General features: G+C 64.5%; 1 protein-coding gene across 1 annotated transcript in view; it reads left to right on the top strand.

The window, feature by feature from the left end:
* Positions 1–18,561, top strand: part of ZC3H3 (zinc finger CCCH-type containing 3) — a 91,425-nt gene that overhangs the window by 54,026 nt on the left and 18,838 nt on the right. Inside the window, exons 5-9 of the mRNA XM_032415845.1 lie at positions 9,214–9,398; positions 14,942–14,984; positions 15,084–15,245; positions 15,353–15,422; positions 17,572–17,703. Of these exons, the coding sequence (XP_032271736.1) occupies positions 9,214–9,398; positions 14,942–14,984; positions 15,084–15,245; positions 15,353–15,422; positions 17,572–17,703 (592 nt within the window). The remainder of the gene's footprint in view (positions 1–9,213; positions 9,399–14,941; positions 14,985–15,083; positions 15,246–15,352; positions 15,423–17,571; positions 17,704–18,561) is intronic.

The following is an 18,561-nucleotide window of genomic DNA, read 5'->3' as shown; positions in this document are numbered from 1 at the left end:
GCCGGCTGCCGGGTTCCCTCAGTGTGGAAGTGCATGCTGGTTTCCTTCGTGCGTCCTGGCCGGGTGTCGCTGGGGTCTTGGGAGGCTGTTGACTCTGCTGTTTCTTCACCTCGCAGTTAGCTACCTGTTCACGTTCTGACTCGCGAGCTTTCACTGTTGAGCTCGTGGGCCTTTCCCCGATGTTTGTGTGCTGTGTGCATGGCTCACTGAGGACACCAGCCCCTTTCCAGGGGGGCCGGGCTGCACGGTGGCGACGGGGGCCACCTGGCTCTTCCCTCCCCTCACTTCATGAGTCTCCTTAGGTGGCACTGACACATGGGGTCCCTGACGGCCAGGGCTCGCGGCGTTCTGTGTGGGTCTGTTATGTTTTCACTTTGTCACATGCCCATGGTGTGAGCTGCCCTCCTGCGACCCTCCACTTGGCTGTGTCCAGACGCGAGGGCCCCTTCCTGACACGTGCGTGGGGGTCACCAGAGGGGCAGGGGTGACTCCTGTGGGATTCCGGGGGTGAGGAGGGCATGCTCTTGTAGGCAGAAGGAGGCCGTGGTGCTGGAAGTGAGGGGCGCTGCACAGGTGGAGCTGGAGAGGGGGGTGCAGGCCGCTAGGGCCCTCCGCCCCGGAACAGAGAGGGAGGGCTGGTGGCACGCTGGGGCCGGGCCTGGGCCGGCACCTCAGCTTGGAGCACAGAGTGTGAGGGTGGAGGACCTGAGATGGGTCACCACGCAGGCAAGAGGAGGCCTTGTGAGGGAGGGTGAGGCACCCGCTGCCAGAGGCCAGGACGCCCGGGGCCCTGATAAGACCTGTCCCTCAGGGGAGGGTGGCAGGTGTCGGCTGCCAGGGCTCAGCCGGGGCACTCTCTGGCCTAGGTCCCTGCGTCCCTGCTGGTGCGGGTCAGACCACAGACACCAGAGTCTCCTGCAGGGAGGGCACAGGAAAGGGCTCACTGTGTGGACAGTGTGCAGGCAGCAGGGGTGGTGAGGAGGCCCAGCCCAGCCCAGCTCTTGCCAGGGACACAGGCTGGAGGTGGAGGCCATCTTGGCAGGTCCAGCTTTGAGGAGGGAGCCTGGGGAAGTGACCCCAGGGTTCAGATGTACAGAGCTCTGGGTCTGGGGGCTTGGGGGGATGTGGAGGGAGGGTGGAGGTTCAGCCTGGTTTGAATGTCCCTGTGGGTGCCCTCAGTCCTGGGCTGTTTTCGGGAGGGTGGTGGACAAGATGGGCCAGGTGGCTTACACAGGCTTCCTTGGGGGCTGTCAACCAAGGAGCCATGAGCCAGGTGGGGTCTTGCCCTCCCACATCTTCCCAGAGAATCCTAGGCAGGAGCTACAACGGTTGTCCTGCAGCCTGAGTTGTGCTCCTCTTTTGGCTCCTCCCTCACATGGAGTTCTGGGGACAAGGGCCATTTCAAGGCTGGAGGAATAGTCAGCCAGGACTCGACGTGTACAGTGAACAGGGTGAAGGGGGCAGGCTGGGGGGGAGGGCGGCAAGAGAAACAGGAAGGGAGAGAGGGGAGACAGAGAAGGAGCAGGTGGAGAGAGAGACATGGGGGATGGGCAAGGGAACAGAGGAAGGGCCAGCCCTGCCCCTCACCAGCTGTCATGGGCCAAGGCAGTCCTGGGCTGACAACCCAGACCAGAGGGTGATACCTGAGCACAAGGGATGGAGGGCCCTGCCCCGGGCCGCCCAGCCTGAGCACCTGCCCTCCGCCCCCTGCGAGCTGGACTCGGGACTGCACAGTGGGGCCGCTGAGGCCCGGTAATACGTGTTTTTTGCAGCTAACACAGAGAACACCAATAGCTGCAGCTGAAATGGATTTTTAAAAGTGTCATTTTATGGAGAATTTTACTTTCCATCTTGTTGTTTATTAGGCTCTTAAAGGGAAAGCTTGTAATGCATCCATTGATCGAAATACCAATTGAATAGATGTGAGCACATAAAACAGTCCCAGCCCCTCATAATGGAGCCGCGGCATTTGTAATGGGGATAGCAGAGTTAGTGTTGCCCGCCAGCATGCTGGCCGGTCAGGGGCGCCCTGAGTCAATTCTGCTCATTCTTGGGGAGCCGTGGGACGGGGGGCCTCTCAGGACGCAGCAGCAGCCTTAGTGCTGAAGCCCCCAGGTGACCCTCCAGGTGACCCTCCAGGTCGGCCCAGGAGCCATGGGAGTCGGCCTCCCCCCAGCCCCTGTCCCCCTCCCCCCCAGGGCCACGGTCAGGTGCTCAGCCTCCGCTGTGGGCCAGCCCCTCTCCAGGCGCATCCTGTCCCTGCCGCAAGCCCACCCCCAGGTCACACAGCCCCCCAGGCCTCAGCTCCCACCCAGGCGTGTAGCCCCCATCTGCTGCAAGATGGCCCCTGGAAGGCTGGGCCGTGGGCCTGCCCCTGCACCAGGGTGGCCTGAGTACAAATGGGGAGGTCAGCACCCAGGGCCAGCTGCCGGGTGTACGGCCCCAGCTGGGCTGAGCCCCAGCCCTGACTCATTGGGGGCTTGGCGGCCCCTGGAGCTGGCCGTGGGCCGATTCGGGAGGGCCTGAGGAGGGCAGGTAGCCACAGTCATCGTGAGACCTGTGCCGTCCGCTAGGTCCCTGGCCGCTGAGCCCTGTTTCTGAGACCCTTACCTTAGGCCTGCACTTTGGCCATCCCATCCTCTCCTCTCCCTCCCTGCTGGTCCTGCGTGGGCCCCCCCCCCCCCAGAGCTCTCCCCGCAGACTGCCCAGCATCGCCAGCTCCCCACCCCTGCACTGGCTCCAAGCTGGGTCCTGCTCTGGGGGCAGAGCGCGCACAGGCTGGGGGGCCGGGCCCCTTGCGCTCGTGTGGGGGCACACTCGCACCCTCCCGGCTGAGCTGCGCTGAGGCGGCGCCCGTCAGCGTTTCCGTGGAAAGCCCACTTAAGCACTTTGCAGCCTGTCACGGTGGTGGCTGGGCCTGACCTACTTGGGATTCGCTGTGCCGAGCCGCCTCCCCCGGGCACTCGGCTTCTGCTGACGGCGCACTCCCTGCTCGCCTCGGAGCTTCGCAGAACCGTGCTCCATTTCCTGAAAAATGCTTCCCCGCTTGTTTTCTCTGCTCCCCAGCCAGCCTGCCCACCGTCTGCACGGTCACCACAGGCTGGATGGCCTGACCGAGAGGCTGCCGGCTCCTTGGCCTCGCACTGACCCTGCCCCAGCCAGCGGGGGTCAGGGGTCGAGCTCTGGCCAGGAGCCTGGCTGAGCCCCTCTGCTAGCAACCCACGACCTTGGCCTTCCGCCTCCCCCACCTCCGCCTGCCCAGCCCTGGACAGTGGCCGCAGCCTCCCGGCCTCAGTCCACCCACCCACCATGCTCACGCCCGAGGGTCTTTCCAAGGGTCCGGGCTCCTGGGTGCTTCCCCCAGCAGCACCAGCTGTGCGTTCAGGCCCCTTTGTTCCCAGGGAGCCCCTGCTGCCTGGTCTCCCTGCTGCCTGGTCTCCCTGCCCGTCCTGTGTGTCCTCTCTGCATCTCTCACCTGACCTGAACCCCGAGAGGACCACAGCGTGTGGGATCCCAGGCAGCATGCAGCCCCTCCCTCCTGCTGCCATTCTCCCGGCACAGATTGACAGAGCTCCCCACACCGACGTGCTCCCGGGTCAGGGGCACCGCAGTGAGCTGCCCCAGGAGCTCCAGGGTGCGTTACTACACGGTGCCGGGCCGGGGGCCCATGACAGCGAGCTGTCGGGGGGTCAGGGAAGGCTTCCTGAGGACCTGACGTCTGAGCTTGGTCTCAGAGGTGACCCCAATAACAGGCGTAGGGTATGCATGTGCAGAGGCCCACGCGAGGCTGAGCAGGGCACACACCACGCTCACACACTCCACAGGGCTTTCCGGGAAGCAGAACTGTCCAGTGTGGCTGGAGTCCTGACTGGTGGGGGGCGTGTGGGGACAGTGGCCCATGAGGGCCTGATAGCCCAGCCTGCAGGGTCTCTTGACAGACTCCCCACAGTGGGGAGTGGGGACAGAACTTGATCAAACACGCTGTTTTCAAACTAGCTGGTGGGCTGGGAGTGCAGGGACCCCCCGAGGGAGCTGTAAATCAGGGTGGGGACCGCCCAGCCTGCATCTGGGAGCAAGAGAGGGGCCAGCTTAGGTGAGGTAGGTTCCCTTGGTGACTGCAGTCACTGGCTGGCTGAGGGGTCCCAGGGAGGGGAGGGGTCTGTGTGAAAGGTGGGGAGCAGACTGTAGGGACATCCGGGGTCCAAGAGCCCTCCCTGAGGGGGTTGGGAAGGACCCACCAGCAAAAACGCCTCTGTGTGCCTGGCAAGTTCCCGCCAGTGACTTCTTGTCTGGGCTCAGGTCCTCTGGTCCTGCACACAGATCTGTGCCCAGCCTTCGTGTGGCCCCTTGCCCTGGCCCTGTCCCCGGGAGGCAGGTCTGTCCCATCCTGTCTGGGTCCACGTGGCTTGGGATGGGCTGGCTGCCTTAGGCCCATGTACACTGTGCTGTTTCTTCAGGAAACCTGAGGACTGAGCGAGTCTGAGTGGGGGCTGGGGTCCGCTCGGCTCCAGTGGGGCTGTGCAGGGTGGCCTGAGGTGGTGTTTAAAGGTGCCCTTGGACCTGGTGAGGAGGCCTGGGCATCTGGGCACAGCTCCCAGTTTGGGACTTACCCCATCCAGGGCCTCCCAGAGGTTGGGGCCACCTCCCTTGCCCCTCGTCCACTCGCGCCTGAGTCTGCTCTCGGTCAGGAGTGAACCACTCCCTGGGCCTTCACCGGACGTGGCCCAGGCAGGCTGCCTGTCCTCACCCTCGGGTCTGGGGTGCAGAGTGCAGCATCCACTGTGGGGCCTCAGGAGGGGCTTGTGTTTGTCAGCTCCTGTGACCAGGGTGGGCTGGGTGCTTGTGCTCACGTGTGCACCGTTGGGAGCTGATCTGCCTGTCCTCACATGCACACCCATGCCCCTGGCTACCAGGCTGTGTAGCCGACGGCACCTGGGCTGGGCCCGTCTCACCCTGCAGCCTAAGAAGCAGACCTAGTGGGCGGGGGCACCCTGTGTACAGTGTTAGGGGCTATGTGGACCTGCCGTGGGAAGTGGCCATGGGACACTCACGGGGGAAGGAGTGTGGGTGTGCAGGGCCGGCCCTCCCAGCCCTTGGGGGGCGGGGGAGCCCCGGCAGACTGGGTGAGCAGAGCCTGCAGGCCGAGGAGGGCACACACCACACTCATCCCTGGCTTCCCAGGGAAAGCCTCCCTCGGTCTTGCCCAGACCCTGGCGTCCCCTCCTCCTGGGCATCCGGACACGGCAGGGCACCTCGCCGGCCTCACCAGCCTTGGGCTGGGACTTGCCAGCTGCCCCCCAACCCCAGGCCCCAGACACGTGGACAGCTTTTCTTTTTATACCTACTTTTGTGGTGTGCGTGTCTGTCTCCCCATTACCACTGCTATTCATTGAAAACGTTATCTCCCCCCACTCGTTCTTCGTGCCCCCCTGGGGGGTGGGGGGCCCAGCCCTCACCCTGGTGTAGTCAAGGTTATGGTGATAAATCCTGGGGCATTGTCACTTCTATTCGGAGTAAATTGGCTGGCCGCTTTCGGGCTGAAGGAAAGATAATTTGCTGTAGTATTTCAAATGGATTAGAAATGGATTTGAAGGGAAAGTTCATGCCTCCCATTACAAAGGCGAGAAAGAGGACTATCTTAAGGCACGGTTCCCTCCCTGGCCTTCATTATCCACGCTTAATACCTTTCCTATTTTCCAGCGTTAATGAAATTTCCTGGCGGCGTGGGCCTGCCGGCCGGATGGGAGAAGCCTTTAGATCTGAGGCTCCCGTTGTAGAAAAGGAATTACAGGGCCCTCGCCGCGAGGGCAGGAGCGTTCTCCGGGTCCTTGGCCCGGCTATTATCTCATTAATTTTATCCCCTCTTCTCAATACAGTTGGTTTCCAGAGCCTGTCCTCTCCATTAGGGAACAATTGACCGAAGCTCTGTGACACCCACGGCAACGAAAAGCTACAAGGCGGCCCCTTGCCAGCCCGGCGCCCGCCCGGCCCAAGTCCCGAGTCAGCGAGCGGGCCCGGCAGGGGTGAGGGAAGGGCAGAGGAGGCCTGTGCCGCTGCGGGCTGGGCAGGTGGGCCCTTCTGCAGCCCTGGCCCGCCCTGCCCAAGTTCTGTGGGTACATCCACCTCCTCCAGATAGCCCCGCGGCACCACCGGGGTCCACAGCCCCACACCCTCGGGCACGCGGGGTCCCTCAGGCAGGTGCGTGTGCATGGGCCGCAAACGCTGGGCCAGGCGTGAGAAGAGCTGCTAGGCCTCCGAACTGCCCCCATCCCCTCCCCGGTGGCCGACCATCGTCCTGTAATTGCCTTAAAACCCAGGGGTATGGTTTTTGGTGGGAGAAGAGAACAGATCTGTGAGTCCTGTTCATCCACAAAAATAACTGTGGGAATAATCAACAAGGTGCAGGGAAAGAGATGTCACCTGAGATGCGCCTCTTAGCCAAAAAAATAAATCATGAAAGGGACTTCTCTGAAGGAGGGCGTTGGGTATGTCTGGCCCTAGTGCCTAGCCTGGGAGCCAGGAGGGCGTCCCCGGGGCTCGCTCTTCAGGGTGAGCTGGTAACAGCCCCAGACTGAGGCTCCTCGGTGCACGGAGCTGTGGGATGGGCCTGGATGGGACCACCCTCGGGGCTGGAACATAATCTGTCCTGAAGCTTCTAGCTCCTTCTGAACCAAGATCCTGCTGTCCTCCACCTCCGCAGGTCCCTGTCTGGGCCTGGCCACCTCTTTCTGCAGCTTCACCTCTGTGGCTGCCCCTGGGAGTGGTGGTCTGTCCCTGTCTGGCCTCAGCCAGGGGCACATGCCCACAAGTAAGCTTCCTCACCCCTCGAAGGGCTGGGTTTCTGGGGATGTGGGGTCCTGAGATGCTGGGCCCAGGTGGGTAGGTGGGGCACAGGTCTGGTTGCCCACCTGTCCTCGTGCTTTGTGGTGTCCTGGGTGTGGATGGGGGGTGGGTAGGGGTGGTGGCCCAGGAGGGGAGGGTCCGTGCCCCAAGGGAAGAGGCAGCTAAGAGTGGTGTCCTTGGCCCTGTAAGCGGCTGCTGCATCATCTCGCTGCAGGGCCTGTTGGGAGGTCTGGGGTCTGGTCCTGAGGGATGAGTGTCTTATAGGCACGGTCACTCAACTTCCCAGGGTTGCAGGAGTGGAGGCTGCCCAGGGCTGGCCCTGGCCCAAGTGGGCATATGAAGGGGCAGCTGCCTTGTCGGTGGGGAGACCGCTGAGGGCTCTGGACACCATGGGGCTGGGGCTGTAGGGGGCCTGTTGCCCTCTGGCTGAGCAAGCTGTGGTGGCCCCCAGCCCTAGGCTCAGCTCTCAGCTGTGGGGATTAGGACTCAGGCCAAGCTGTGCCCTGTGGACAGTGACCACAGTCCCCGCAGGGGGCTCACAGGGTTCTGCAGCAGGGCCGGCACAGAAGATGACCCCGCCTGGCCCCACCCTCCTCATACTTTGGCCTGGCCTCTGAGTGAGCCAAGGGGACAAGGCAGGTGCTCACCGGACACATAGATGCCCTGGGACCAGGGTCTGGGGAAAATCTGGAAGTCTGTCTGCCCCCAGAGGATCGCTGCCCACCCCACCCTCTTCCTGCCAAGATGCGCCCTGTGTGGGGACAGCTGGAGTCTGTAGGGCGCAGATAGCATGAGCCAGGCCGGCCGGGGCCCCTTGGCAGGACTTTTCCCCAAGATTGGTGTTTGTGAACTTGAAGTTTAATTAAGGGAAACTGGGTTAAGTGCTGTTGGGCTGTGGCGTCGTCCTCGGCACTCCCCGCCTGGCCTTTGTCCTTACACCGCAGCTTTGGGTCCCCTGAGCACCCGGCTCACTCACGCACAGTCTCTAGCGTGCCCTCAGAGGCTTGCGCTGGCAAGAGTCACCCCCAACTTGCAGAGAGACGAAGGCCGAGGGGGCCTCGGGGCCAAGTGGTTGGGGTGGCAACTGCACCCCAGAGCGGGGCTGCTCGAGCCCTAGCACTCAGCTCCGGGCGAGTCCATTGTGGGTGGCCCCCCGCCTCCAGCAGCCTATGTGCCAGGATGCCCCGAGGCCTGCCCTGTCCCTGGGTGCCCAGGCCAGAGTCTGCTGCTGCCCCAGACGGAGATGGGGGTCTGTGTGCTCCCTGGGGGAGGGGGCTGCAGGGCCGTGGGGAGAACCCTGCTTCAGCCAGGTCCCCGCGGCCGGTGGTGGTCCCTGCCGTAAGGACTGCTCTCCTCACGCCCTGCCCCTCCTGCTGCTTGGAGGCACCAGCACTCAGGCCCAGATTTGCCGGTGGGGTGCAGTGTGCACACTCGGTGGTAATAACATTACGGCCAGAGTCTGAGCTAATACGGAATTAAGGTCAATTTGCATAAACAAATTACTGCTGAAATGCGTCCTGAGGGGGAAAGGCCCCACGCCCTTCTGGAGTCATGAAGCTGGCTAGTCTCCATGCCAGCCGCCCTGAGTGGGAGGGCCTTGTCCCCTCATTTCGGTGGCAGCCTGCCCATGTGACAGCTGGGGGGAGTGGGTCAGCCGGGACAGCTGCAGGCCCCCAGTTGGTGCTGGTCTGGGGCCCGCAGCCGTGCTGTCTGCAGGGGGACGTCTCTTGAAGTGGGGGCATCGGGGGCCTCCTCCTGACCCACTCTGGTCTGGCCAGGATGGGGCCCAGGAGCTGGTCGGAGGAGAATCTGGAGGGAGGGAGTGGGCAAGTGGCCACTGGGGCCATCCAGGCCCAGGTCTGCCTTCCCGGCCTGGATCATCCACTCAGCTAACCCCAAAGGCTGTCCCAGGCCTCCTCCAGCCCAGGACTTTAAGGCACCTCCAGTCTTTCCCCCAGACAGCTTGCCCGCATGGGGGTCTGTGAGGCCGTCCCCTCCTACTCTGCATGCTGGGCTCCTGTGTGGTGAACAGAGGGGACAGGAGTAGAGCCTGCTGACCCAAAGGCCTGGGTGGCGTGCGCTGGGGCAGCATCTGGGGGAAGATGTTCCCGGGCAGTGGTGATGACCACCAGCCACGGTGTGGACCCTCAGGGGACTTGCCCGTGCACTGGAGCTCCCTCCAGACGCCCTGCCAGAAGGCCGGGGCCCGGACAGTCTCATCCCAGGGGTGTACGTGCTGGAAGGGGGAGGCTTGTCCCCCACCCGTGCCCTTTCAGTCCGGCTAGTGGGGTTGAGGCCTGCAGGGGTGTGGAGGAGGACAGACTGTGGGCCCGTGGGGCTGGACACACCGGAGTTGCCCTGTCTCCGCAGGTCTCTGGTGTTGAACCGCCTGCGCCCCGCTGTCGGGGCTGGGAAGGCCCAGCCCAGCTCTTCTCGGTGGCGGAATAAAGGCTACCGCTGCATCGGGGGCGTCCTGTACAAGGTGTCGGCCAACAAGCTCTCTAAGACCTACGGCCGGCCTGGCGACAGCGGCAGCAGGCCCCTCCTGCGCACAGGTGAGGGTGGGCCCCTAACTCCCCGGCCTGGGTTGTCAGTGATGGGCGGGGCGGTGGGGGGGGGGAGGCTAGCCGGTGACCGAGGCAGGCAGGCCTGGGGCTCCCATGGAGCAGATGCAAGTGAGTGCTTCCCAAAGGGGCCCATGCCAGGAGGGGAGTCCGTGTTCCTGTTCGCAGCTTACGGAGCCTCCGTGGCTGTCCCCGTCGAAGCTGACGGGCAGCTGGAGCAGGCAGGGCACCGAGGGGGAGGCCTTGCAGCCTCTGTGTCCCCGGGGAAGGCCCCCCCACCCCTGAGCGCACTGCCTCTCGCTTGGCTGAGCAGGCCCTGATTTTCCGTGTTTTGCTCCTGGACAAAGGAGATGAGCCAGGTATGGTAAACACGGCCCTGGCAAGTGAACACCTGGGGCCGCGGCACCCCCTAATCTCATCGGCAATGCCTCCCAGCTGTGTCTGGAGGCAGCCGCCGCCCCCTCGCGCGCCCCCGCGGCCTGGGGAAACGGGCCGAGGAGAAGGAAATGCTTTGGATTCGCTTATTATACAAATTAACTAGAAAATATTTTGGTTTCAGTCCAATTTTACCCCCATCCTTTTCTGTTAGGAAAAAAAGGGTGAGGTTGCAGGCGGTATGGGGACTGCAGAGGCCCAGCTGCTCCCAGCCCCGCCCCGCCCACCCAGAGGGGCAGGGGGGAGAAGGGGCGGGGCGCTGGGGCCTTCTGTAGGTTGGGGGGCCCCTTCCCGGAAGCTCTTGCCCAGCTGTGTCCCCAGGGCCTCTGTCTGTGGAACTGTGGGGAGGGAGGCATGGGTGCCTGGCTGCCTTTTTCCAGACGGGGTGTACGGGGCTCCCTAGGAGAGGCACTAGGGGGCCCGAAGGCCATGGCTGTGCTCTGCCTCTGCGCCTCATTTTCCCCATCCCTTTCTCGAGGGATTAGGCTGTGTGATCCAAGGGCCTTTCTGCCTTGGCCTCAGCTAGCTTGCCAGTGGAGGAGCAGGTCCAGAGCATTGGCTGGGCCTCCTCACGGGGCCTGCGTGAGACTCAGCTCTCCCCCCACTCTGAGCCTCTGACCCCCACGGCTCAGTGGGCCCCCGGCATCGGTGTTCACGGTCCGTGAGGCCCCACGCAGGGCTGTCCGCCGAGCAGTCCCTAGGCTGGCTGGTTGTGGAGTGGGTGGAGCCATGGAGGGCCTCTGGGCAGCCTCTCTGCGAAGTGATGTTCTGCCGGCCCCGATGGGTGAGGCTTCTCTCTGGGTCACACCCGCTGGCCCCAGCCTCCCCCTGGGCCTCCTTAGTGAAAGGCCCTGGCTGGCCTTTCCGATCTATCATCCTTTCTGCCCCCGACTGTCACCCTGACCCCACAGCCGACCCAGCAGGCAGGACCCAGGCTCTGTTCCCTGCTGTCCTCCTTTGGGAGCTGGATGAAGCTTACTGGGGGGGCGCCCATTCTGCTGACATTTCCTCAGCCAAGCATGTCGCCGGGCCACACCCCCTCGAGCACCCTGCCATCCTGTCCGCCCCAGCCTGCTGTGTGCTGCTTATTTGTATCAGGTCTGAGGGACTCCTCCCTGGCCTGGCCAGATGTCATTGGCCGTCCTGGCACTCACACTGTCCACATGCAGGGACCCAGAAGTGGATTATGGTTTGGGGCCACCCTGGCCCTTGCCGGGACCCTGCTGCTCATATGTCCTGGGCTGCACGGGGGCCCCTCCGCATGGACCCTGGTCTCCGGTGGGCTGGATGGACCTTTGGGGTATACCTACCACCTGGCCCTTTAAGTCCATGGTGGGAGGAGAGGCACCCCAAGACAGAGAGGAAGAGGCGGGTGCAAACTGCTTGGCAGCTGCTCGAGGGGAGGGTACGAGAGAGGAGAGCCCGAGCTCCTGGGAGAGCCCAGGCTGCTGCTGCCGCCTTGGGGCAGTAAAGCCGGCGGAGAAAGGGGCCAGCGTTAGGGGCTGTGGGGCGCTCCGTCCCCCCTCCGCAGCACAGGCCTCACCGCACCTGAGCAGGCAGCTGTCCCACGTCTCACTGGGGAGGACACCTTGCCAAGCCCGCTCCCCTGCAGGTGCTGACCTCCACGCAGTGGCGCCTTCCCCCTTCTATCAAGTGCGGCGCTGTGCACGCTGCCCCCCCCCCCCCCGCCCCCGCCGCCTCCAGCCCCACCTCCCCCAGCCTCCTGGCCTCGGGCAGTACAGGGAGGACAGAGGCCTCCAGGGCCAGGCGGGTTCCCAGGAGGCCCCACTCCTCGTCGCTGCTAGGGGGCAGTCCTGGGGCTCAGCCCTCCCAACTTCAGGGCAGGCTGGGGCAGGTAGGTGGGATTGGGAACAAGGACCGTTGGGTGGCCTGTCCCAGGTATGAGGCAGAGCCAGAGCCAGAGACCACCCCCCACCTCCAGATCCAGCTTCCCAGACCCGCATAAGGGTGCCCTACTCCTTGCTATGAGGAAGGTGGGGTGTTCCCAGCTGCGGGAATGCCCACTGACCAGCGGCCTCCTTAGATGAATAATTATTAAAGGAATAAATTTTCTCCTTTGGTGTCAGCAGAACTTTGACTTCAGCAGGAAAGTACAGCCAGACCCTCCTCGGGGGCGGGGGCTCACCTCCTCTCCTCCTGGCTCTTCCTCCTGGCTCTTCCTCCTGGCTGCTGGGCTTCTCTGGGACAGTGTCAGCCCCTGTGTTGGGGTATCCGAGCCATGGGGAGGTGGGTGGCAGGGAGAGAAGTGCAGAGCCTCGTCCCCACCCTCCTCCCCGGCCCTGCGACCTCTCCCTGTGTGCACCCAGGTATGGGCTGTGACACATGTTCCACGGGACCAGGCGTCTGTCGCGGTCCCTACCGTGGAGCAGAAGCCCCAAGTCCATCTGCCAGAACCACCTCCCCCAGCCCGGGCTACAGGCCTGGCCCCCAGGCCCCGGAGTGGGGCGGATTTGTGGTCCCTGCTACTCATTGGCCATGGCACACCCGTCAGCAGGTCATGGGTCCCTGTGCCTCGTCTCCTCGTCTGTGACCTGCTGACCCCACCCTGTGTGCTGGGAAGTCACACGGAACAGCATGAGAGGACGCGAGAGAGGGCCCCCGAACCGCACACTCAAGGCCCCGCCCTGCTGCCTTCCTCCCTTCCCGAAGCCTCTTCCTGGGGCTCCCTCTGCCCAGGGCCATGATTTCCTGGGAGGGGTGCGTCCCGCTGGGGCGCCGTGGGGCTGCAGACCTGCCCAGCTGCTCCTTCTGACCCCAGAGCCCCTGACTGGGGCTCCCCGGCCTGGGGAGGGTGAGGCGCTCCCTGGCGGGGACTGGTGGGGCGGGGTGGGGCCGCCCGAGCCAAGCTCACGGTGTCTATTTTGGGAAGATCCCCGGTAGCGGGAGCTCTCTGAAGGCTGGCGCCTCCCGCTCGGTGGCTGCCGAGGGTTTTCAGCTGAACCCTGTCGCACTCCGCAGCACCTCGCGGCCTCTTTTCCAGCCAGCTACTTTATGTGCATTTTTTAACACTGCACAGCAGCCGAACGCTGCCTCCCACTGCGAGCCCCACACTGGCATTTTTTAAGAGCAAACGGTGGGGGGGCGGCGAGGGGAGTGAACCCGCCCCGCCCCCTCAGAGGCCAGGCCTGGGGCCCAAGTCTGACAGGCAGACACATGTTGACAGCGGGCCCTGGTGGGAGCAGATGGCGCCACAGCGGCACCGGCAGCCCTGGTGACAGCCGGGAAGCCGTGCTCACGGGCCGCGATCCGGTGACACTCCGTCAACCCCGGGCTGGCGGGTGTGCGGCACCACGTGCCACCTGGACCGGCCTCTGACGTGGACCCCCGGTCAGTGTCCCCAGCTTGGGAGCCAGGACGCCGCCGCCCTGCCCAGCTCCTCCCTGGCCCACCCCCCAGCCCTGCACCAAAACCAGCCCCGTTTGTGTCTCGGTCGCCTGGGCCATGGCCGCCGGGCGGGGCACCTCCTTCCCACTGGGGGTCTCGCTGCTCAGCCCTGGAGCCACCCCTTCTCAGCTTGAGGACACTGAGGCTCAGAGGGGCAGACACTGGCCCGAGGGCTCGGAGAGGGACTCTGCAGTAGGCTCGATGTGGAGAAGAGTGCCTGAAGGTCAGCCTGGGGGGCACGGGGGAGCTTGGACGTGGACAGGCTGCATAAAGTGTCAGAATGCTTGTGTGACCAGGTCTGGAACTCAGGAGAGGGGACCGAGCTGCCTGGGTCCTGGCAAAGGTCGTCCTGGGGAGGTCGAGGGAGGGGCCTCCAGGTGGCCGGAGGGCCACCTGCCCGGGCCTCCCATGCAGCTCCGATGGGGGCGGCTCAGGGCCAGGCAGCTTGGGGACATCCCTTTGTAAGCCTGGGATGCTTTGTCATCGCCTCAGGTCCCTAGAATTTCTGAGTGATGTCACTTCTGCCGCTTACCAGCAGATCCATTTCAGCAGCTGCCTGTGGGAAATTGAATCTGGTCTGAGAAGGTTCATGTGTGTGTATGTGTGAGAGAGAGAGAGAGAGAGAGGAACCGTGGGCCTCCATGGCCGTCTGAGCAGCCTCTGGCCCCGACCTGCCCACCCTGGCTCTGGGGGGCGGTGACCTCGTGCCTAAAAGGGACGCAGGAGGGTGTACGTTCGTCTGGACTCCCTCCCCTTTCTCACGCAGGACAAGCATTGCCCACTTGCCCCTTGTCCCCTGCTGCCCTAGCCCCCCCCCCAACACCAACTGCCCTGGCTGTGGGCATCCTGTCACCTGTTCCCTTCTTGTGAGCACTGTCCATTTCATGAACAGCTCCCCTTTGGGCCACAGTCAGTGACCTCACAGAGGACCTGCTTGGTCTTCGTGCTTAGGGTTTTGAGGAATGGGTATCTGCCGTGGCCAATGAGGGCCTCAGAGCCAGATGTGCTCGTCCGGGGCCTGTGGAGGTCCCTGTGGGGCCTGGGGGCAAGGACCTCAGGCTTTGCAGCCGTGTACTCGCTCTGATGCTTCTGTTGAATAACCCTGTCAATACAGAAGAGCCATTACTGGCTACGACGAAGCCAGGGGGCATTCCCGGACCCCACTCAGGTCCCACATCCCTGGGCCCTGCTCCCGGCAGAGGGAGGTAGCAGGGAGGCCCCCCTCCCACCTGCCGGTCCCGGGACCACCTGCGTTGAGGCGAGGCTGCCAGCCAACTGCCAGATCTGGTCCCTGCACGGGCCGCTGCCCTGCACCGGGTGGGGGTCCAGCAGGGTCCCAGCAGGGTATGCAGCCCAGCCCGAAGGGAGGGCAGGGGGTTTCCCTTAGGGGACAGCAGTGCTTGCACCAAGAGCGGGAACCCTGACAGGGCTGCGCGGAGCAGCTTGCTGGGCAGCAGGAGGGCCTGGGGGCTTGGGGGCCTGGGGGCCTGGGGGCCTGGGGGCTTATGGGCCTGGGGCCTGGGGGCTTGTGGGCCTGGGGGCCTGGGGGCCTGGGGTCTTATGGGCCTGGGGCCTTGTGGGCCTGGGGCCTGGGGGCTTGTGGGCCTGGGGCCTGGGGCCTGGGGGCTTGTGGGCCTGGGGGCTTGGGGGCCTGGGGGCCTGGGGGCCTGGCGTGACGCGGCCTCTCCCCACAGGCCGCGTGGACCCTACCAGCAGCTGCAGCCGCTCCCTGGCCAGGTACGTCCCTCAGGGTTGGGCCTGGGGCTCACGGGTTGGCGGGGCGGGGCAGGGCGGAGGGGGTCCCTCAGGCTCACGAACGTCCACCCCCGTCCACAGCCGGGCCGTCCAGCGCAGCCTGGCCATTGTCCGGCAGGCGAGGCAGCGGCGGCGGAAGCAGCAGCAGGAGTACTGCATGTACTACAACCGCTTCGGCAGGTGCAACCACGGCCAGCACTGTCCCTACATCCACGACCCCGACAAGGTGGCCGTGTGCACCAGGTGCCCTTCACCCTGCCGGGCCTCGGGGGCTGGGGGGCGGGGGCTGCAGGGGGTCGCGCGGGCGTCCTGTCCCTGGCGCCTCCGACCCTCTTCCCTCCTTTGCACAGGTTTCTCCGGGGCACGTGCAAGAAGACAGATGGGACGTGCCCCTTCTCCCACCACGTGTCCAAGGAGAAGGTGAGCTCCCCCAGGCACCTGGCCTCCCTGCAGGCCCCGCCCCCCGGTTCTCCCCCGGCCAGGGGGTGGGGGGGCGGGCTGGCTGTGTGACCACCCCTGCCCCGTGCCCAGGGGCGGCGGGGTGGGGCAGGTGCGCTGGAAGGGCAGCGGAGGACAGGTGGGCGCGCCACAGGGCCCCTGTCTCGCAGGCCCCTGCCCTCGGCCACTGTGGGCACGGGGGACCCCCTCACATGGGCGCCCACCACGGGGGCAGAGCCGGGGCGGCGCTGGGGCCCGGGCATCAGCATGCCGGGAACCTGGAGGTGAGGGCTTGGGCGGGCTGGGCCGCCTGCCACCCGCCCCCCACTCTGGGGCGCGGCAAGGTTAGGGGAGGCGGGATCGGGCCAAGGCTGCCGCTACAACAGCTTTTCCCCTTGAGGAACTTGAAGAGAATCAGCATTTTTCTCCCTAATAGAGCTTCGAAACTCTGTTGTGAGCAATTTGGAAATTCACGTCGAGTTTCGGGTTCATTAGCTCCAGCTCCAAAGCTGGTGCACGTTCTGAGCTGTCTAATGTGGACGCCCGCACGCGCGCCCTGAGTTAATGTTATTGTTATTTGTGTGGACGTGGTGGGTGCAAACAAGGTTAATTGAAATGAGAATGCAGTTCCCTCTCGATAACGGGCCGTGCTGACAGCTAGGAGGAGTTCCGTTTGGTGTAAGAGTTGGCTTTATTACCCCTTTTTATTAGAGCTAATTTGGGCTCTATATCAAAAGCCACATTAAGGGAATTGTTTGCAGCCGTACTGCGCCCGCCCCAGACGGGCCAGCCCTTCTCCCCTGTGTGCTGCAGTTAAAAGACAATTAAAAATAAACTCTTGCACGTTAAATCACCCTTTGTTTCTTTGCTTTCTCCCTCATTCCCGCCCTGGCCTCCCCTCTGCCCTGCCCTGGAAGCCCCTGCATGGGGCCCCTGGCAGGCTGGCTGGGGCTCAGTGTGGAGGTGTGAGGAGCTGAGCCCTGGGGTGCCCGCCAGTGTAGACCCACCCAGGGACCAGGGGCTGCAGTGGGGTGCGTGAAGGGTGGGTCTGACAGAGGAGAGAGCGGGAGAGGCCAGCTCCCAGAGAAGCTCCTGCAGGGGTAACAGGCCTGGGGAAGGTGGGAGGCCCCCAGGGGGCTGACCAGGGAGGGGCCCCAGAGAGGAGTCGCCTGGCAAAATGGCAACTGCAGAGGTCAGGGTGGGCAAGATCAGAGACCCCTCCTTGCTGGCCCTCAGGCCTCAGCTTCTTCCAACAGGGAGAAAGTGGGCTGCGTTTCTCTCTGTCTCCCAGTCTAGGGGCCAGGGACTGCTGTGCTGCATAGCCCTGCCCAGGCCGCCCGCTCCCTGTACCCCTTCTTCCCCCCCAGGTCTTCCCTGGGCCCACCTGCTGGCGGCCAGGGCACTGGAGCCAGGTGTTCACAGTGCCAGCCTGGGGTCAGTGCGGCCCTGGGCTGCTCCAGGGCATCTCCCTGCCTACCCATGGTCCATCCCTAGGCTTCCCTGGGTAGAATCAGGTCACCAGCCCATGGACACTGCCAGGTGTCCAGGCAGCTGGGAAATCGGCTGAATTTCCGGGCCCTGTAGGCTGTGCCCTACCTAGAGCCCCCATGCTCTGTCTCCCCCTTACCCCCCAGCCCCTGCTCCAGACACCGACCCCTCCTGGCCTGTCCACTGTGGTCCTGCTGCCTGGAAACCGGGCAGTCTCAGAGCAGGTGACGGCACACGTGGAGCTCAGCCATCCTGCAGGGATGTCTTCACCTGGGCTGTTTGAGGGCACGTGTGTCCTGCCCAGACAACCTTGCCTTCTGGGGAAACTGGGGGTCTCCCTTTGGGGTGGGCAGCCCTCACCTGGCATGGCCCAGGTGCTCATGGCTCCTGATGGCCCCCATCCTGCTGTCCAGCACGGTTTGTCCGTTTCTCCCTTGGGGGGTCTCTGTGTGGCTCATGCCTGGCCTCGGAGCCCCAGGCAGGTCCTTCAAGTCCAGGTGTTTTGCCTGTAAAGTGGGGTGCAGGCTCCTGACGGAGGGCTGGAGGAGGCGGGGCCGTAGTAGCAGCGGGCAGACTGGGCCCATGCGCCGAAGGGAGCCGGGGGGGTCTGCTGGCCCTCACCCCTGTCCCCTCGCCTCCGCAGATGCCCGTGTGCTCCTACTTCCTGAAGGGGATTTGCAGCAACAGCAACTGTCCCTACAGCCATGTCTACGTGTCCCGGAAGGCAGAGGTCTGCACGGACTTTCTCAAAGGCTACTGCCCACTGGGCGCAAAGGTGAGGGGCGCGGTGGGTGGTGGGCGGCGGGCAGCACCCAGCCCCCAGCAGTGGGCCAGCCGTGCTGCTCAGGGCCTTCCTTGGAGCGCGCCTCACCCCAGGGTGACGAGGGTGAGCGTGAAGCAGGCCGGTGTGAAGGGGATTGGGGGACTGGGGCGTGAGGGCCGCCTGCGAGCTGGCAGCCCGGGCTTGTCGCAGACGCATCATTGCCTCCTGTCGCCCTCGTCTGACAGCGAGCACGCTGCTGTGCTGGGGACTCCTGGCAGCTGAGCACACTGGCTCCTTCCCTTCCTCATTACCGTCCTGCTCGTCCCCACGTGGGCCTGCAGTCGACTGGGGAGACCGGAGCTGGGGCTCCCTGGGGACCCCCAGTGGGCGGGGCGGTGGGGCTGGGCCTGAGCAAGCGGAGCACGGTCAGTGCAGGGACAGCCCGAGGCCCCTGACAAACACCCCCCTCCCCCATTTCACACCGTGGGGCCCGGGCCCCTTCCTTCCCCATGTCCTCTCCCTCCAGGGGCTGGGCCCGGCCAGGCTGGGCAGACCTGGGGACCTGACCTGCAGCCAGCGGGTCGCCTTGAAGGATGCCCAGAGCCCTGGAGGCGGGGGTGGGGGTGGTGGTGGCGGGGGCGGGACCCCCCACGGAGGCCGTGCGTGATTATTGTAAGATATTCCAATGTAAATGAAAATATCAAAGTGATATTTGAGTTCTGCTTCTATTAGTGGAAGTGCTTACTGTGTCCCTTTCGGCGTGTTGGGGCTGCGTGCCTGCCGCATGATGGATAGCGGCTTGTAATTATATATGGGGGAAAGCGCTGAGCAGGCCAGATCCAGCGGGGGGGGGGGGGGGGGGGGGGGGGC

The sequence above is a fragment of the Phoca vitulina genome, unplaced genomic scaffold, assembly GCF_004348235.1.
Source record: "Phoca vitulina isolate PV1807 unplaced genomic scaffold, GSC_HSeal_1.0 scaffold18, whole genome shotgun sequence".
Classification (NCBI taxonomy): domain Eukaryota; kingdom Metazoa; phylum Chordata; class Mammalia; order Carnivora; family Phocidae; genus Phoca; species Phoca vitulina.
This window is presented reverse-complemented; position numbering and strand designations above follow the sequence as displayed.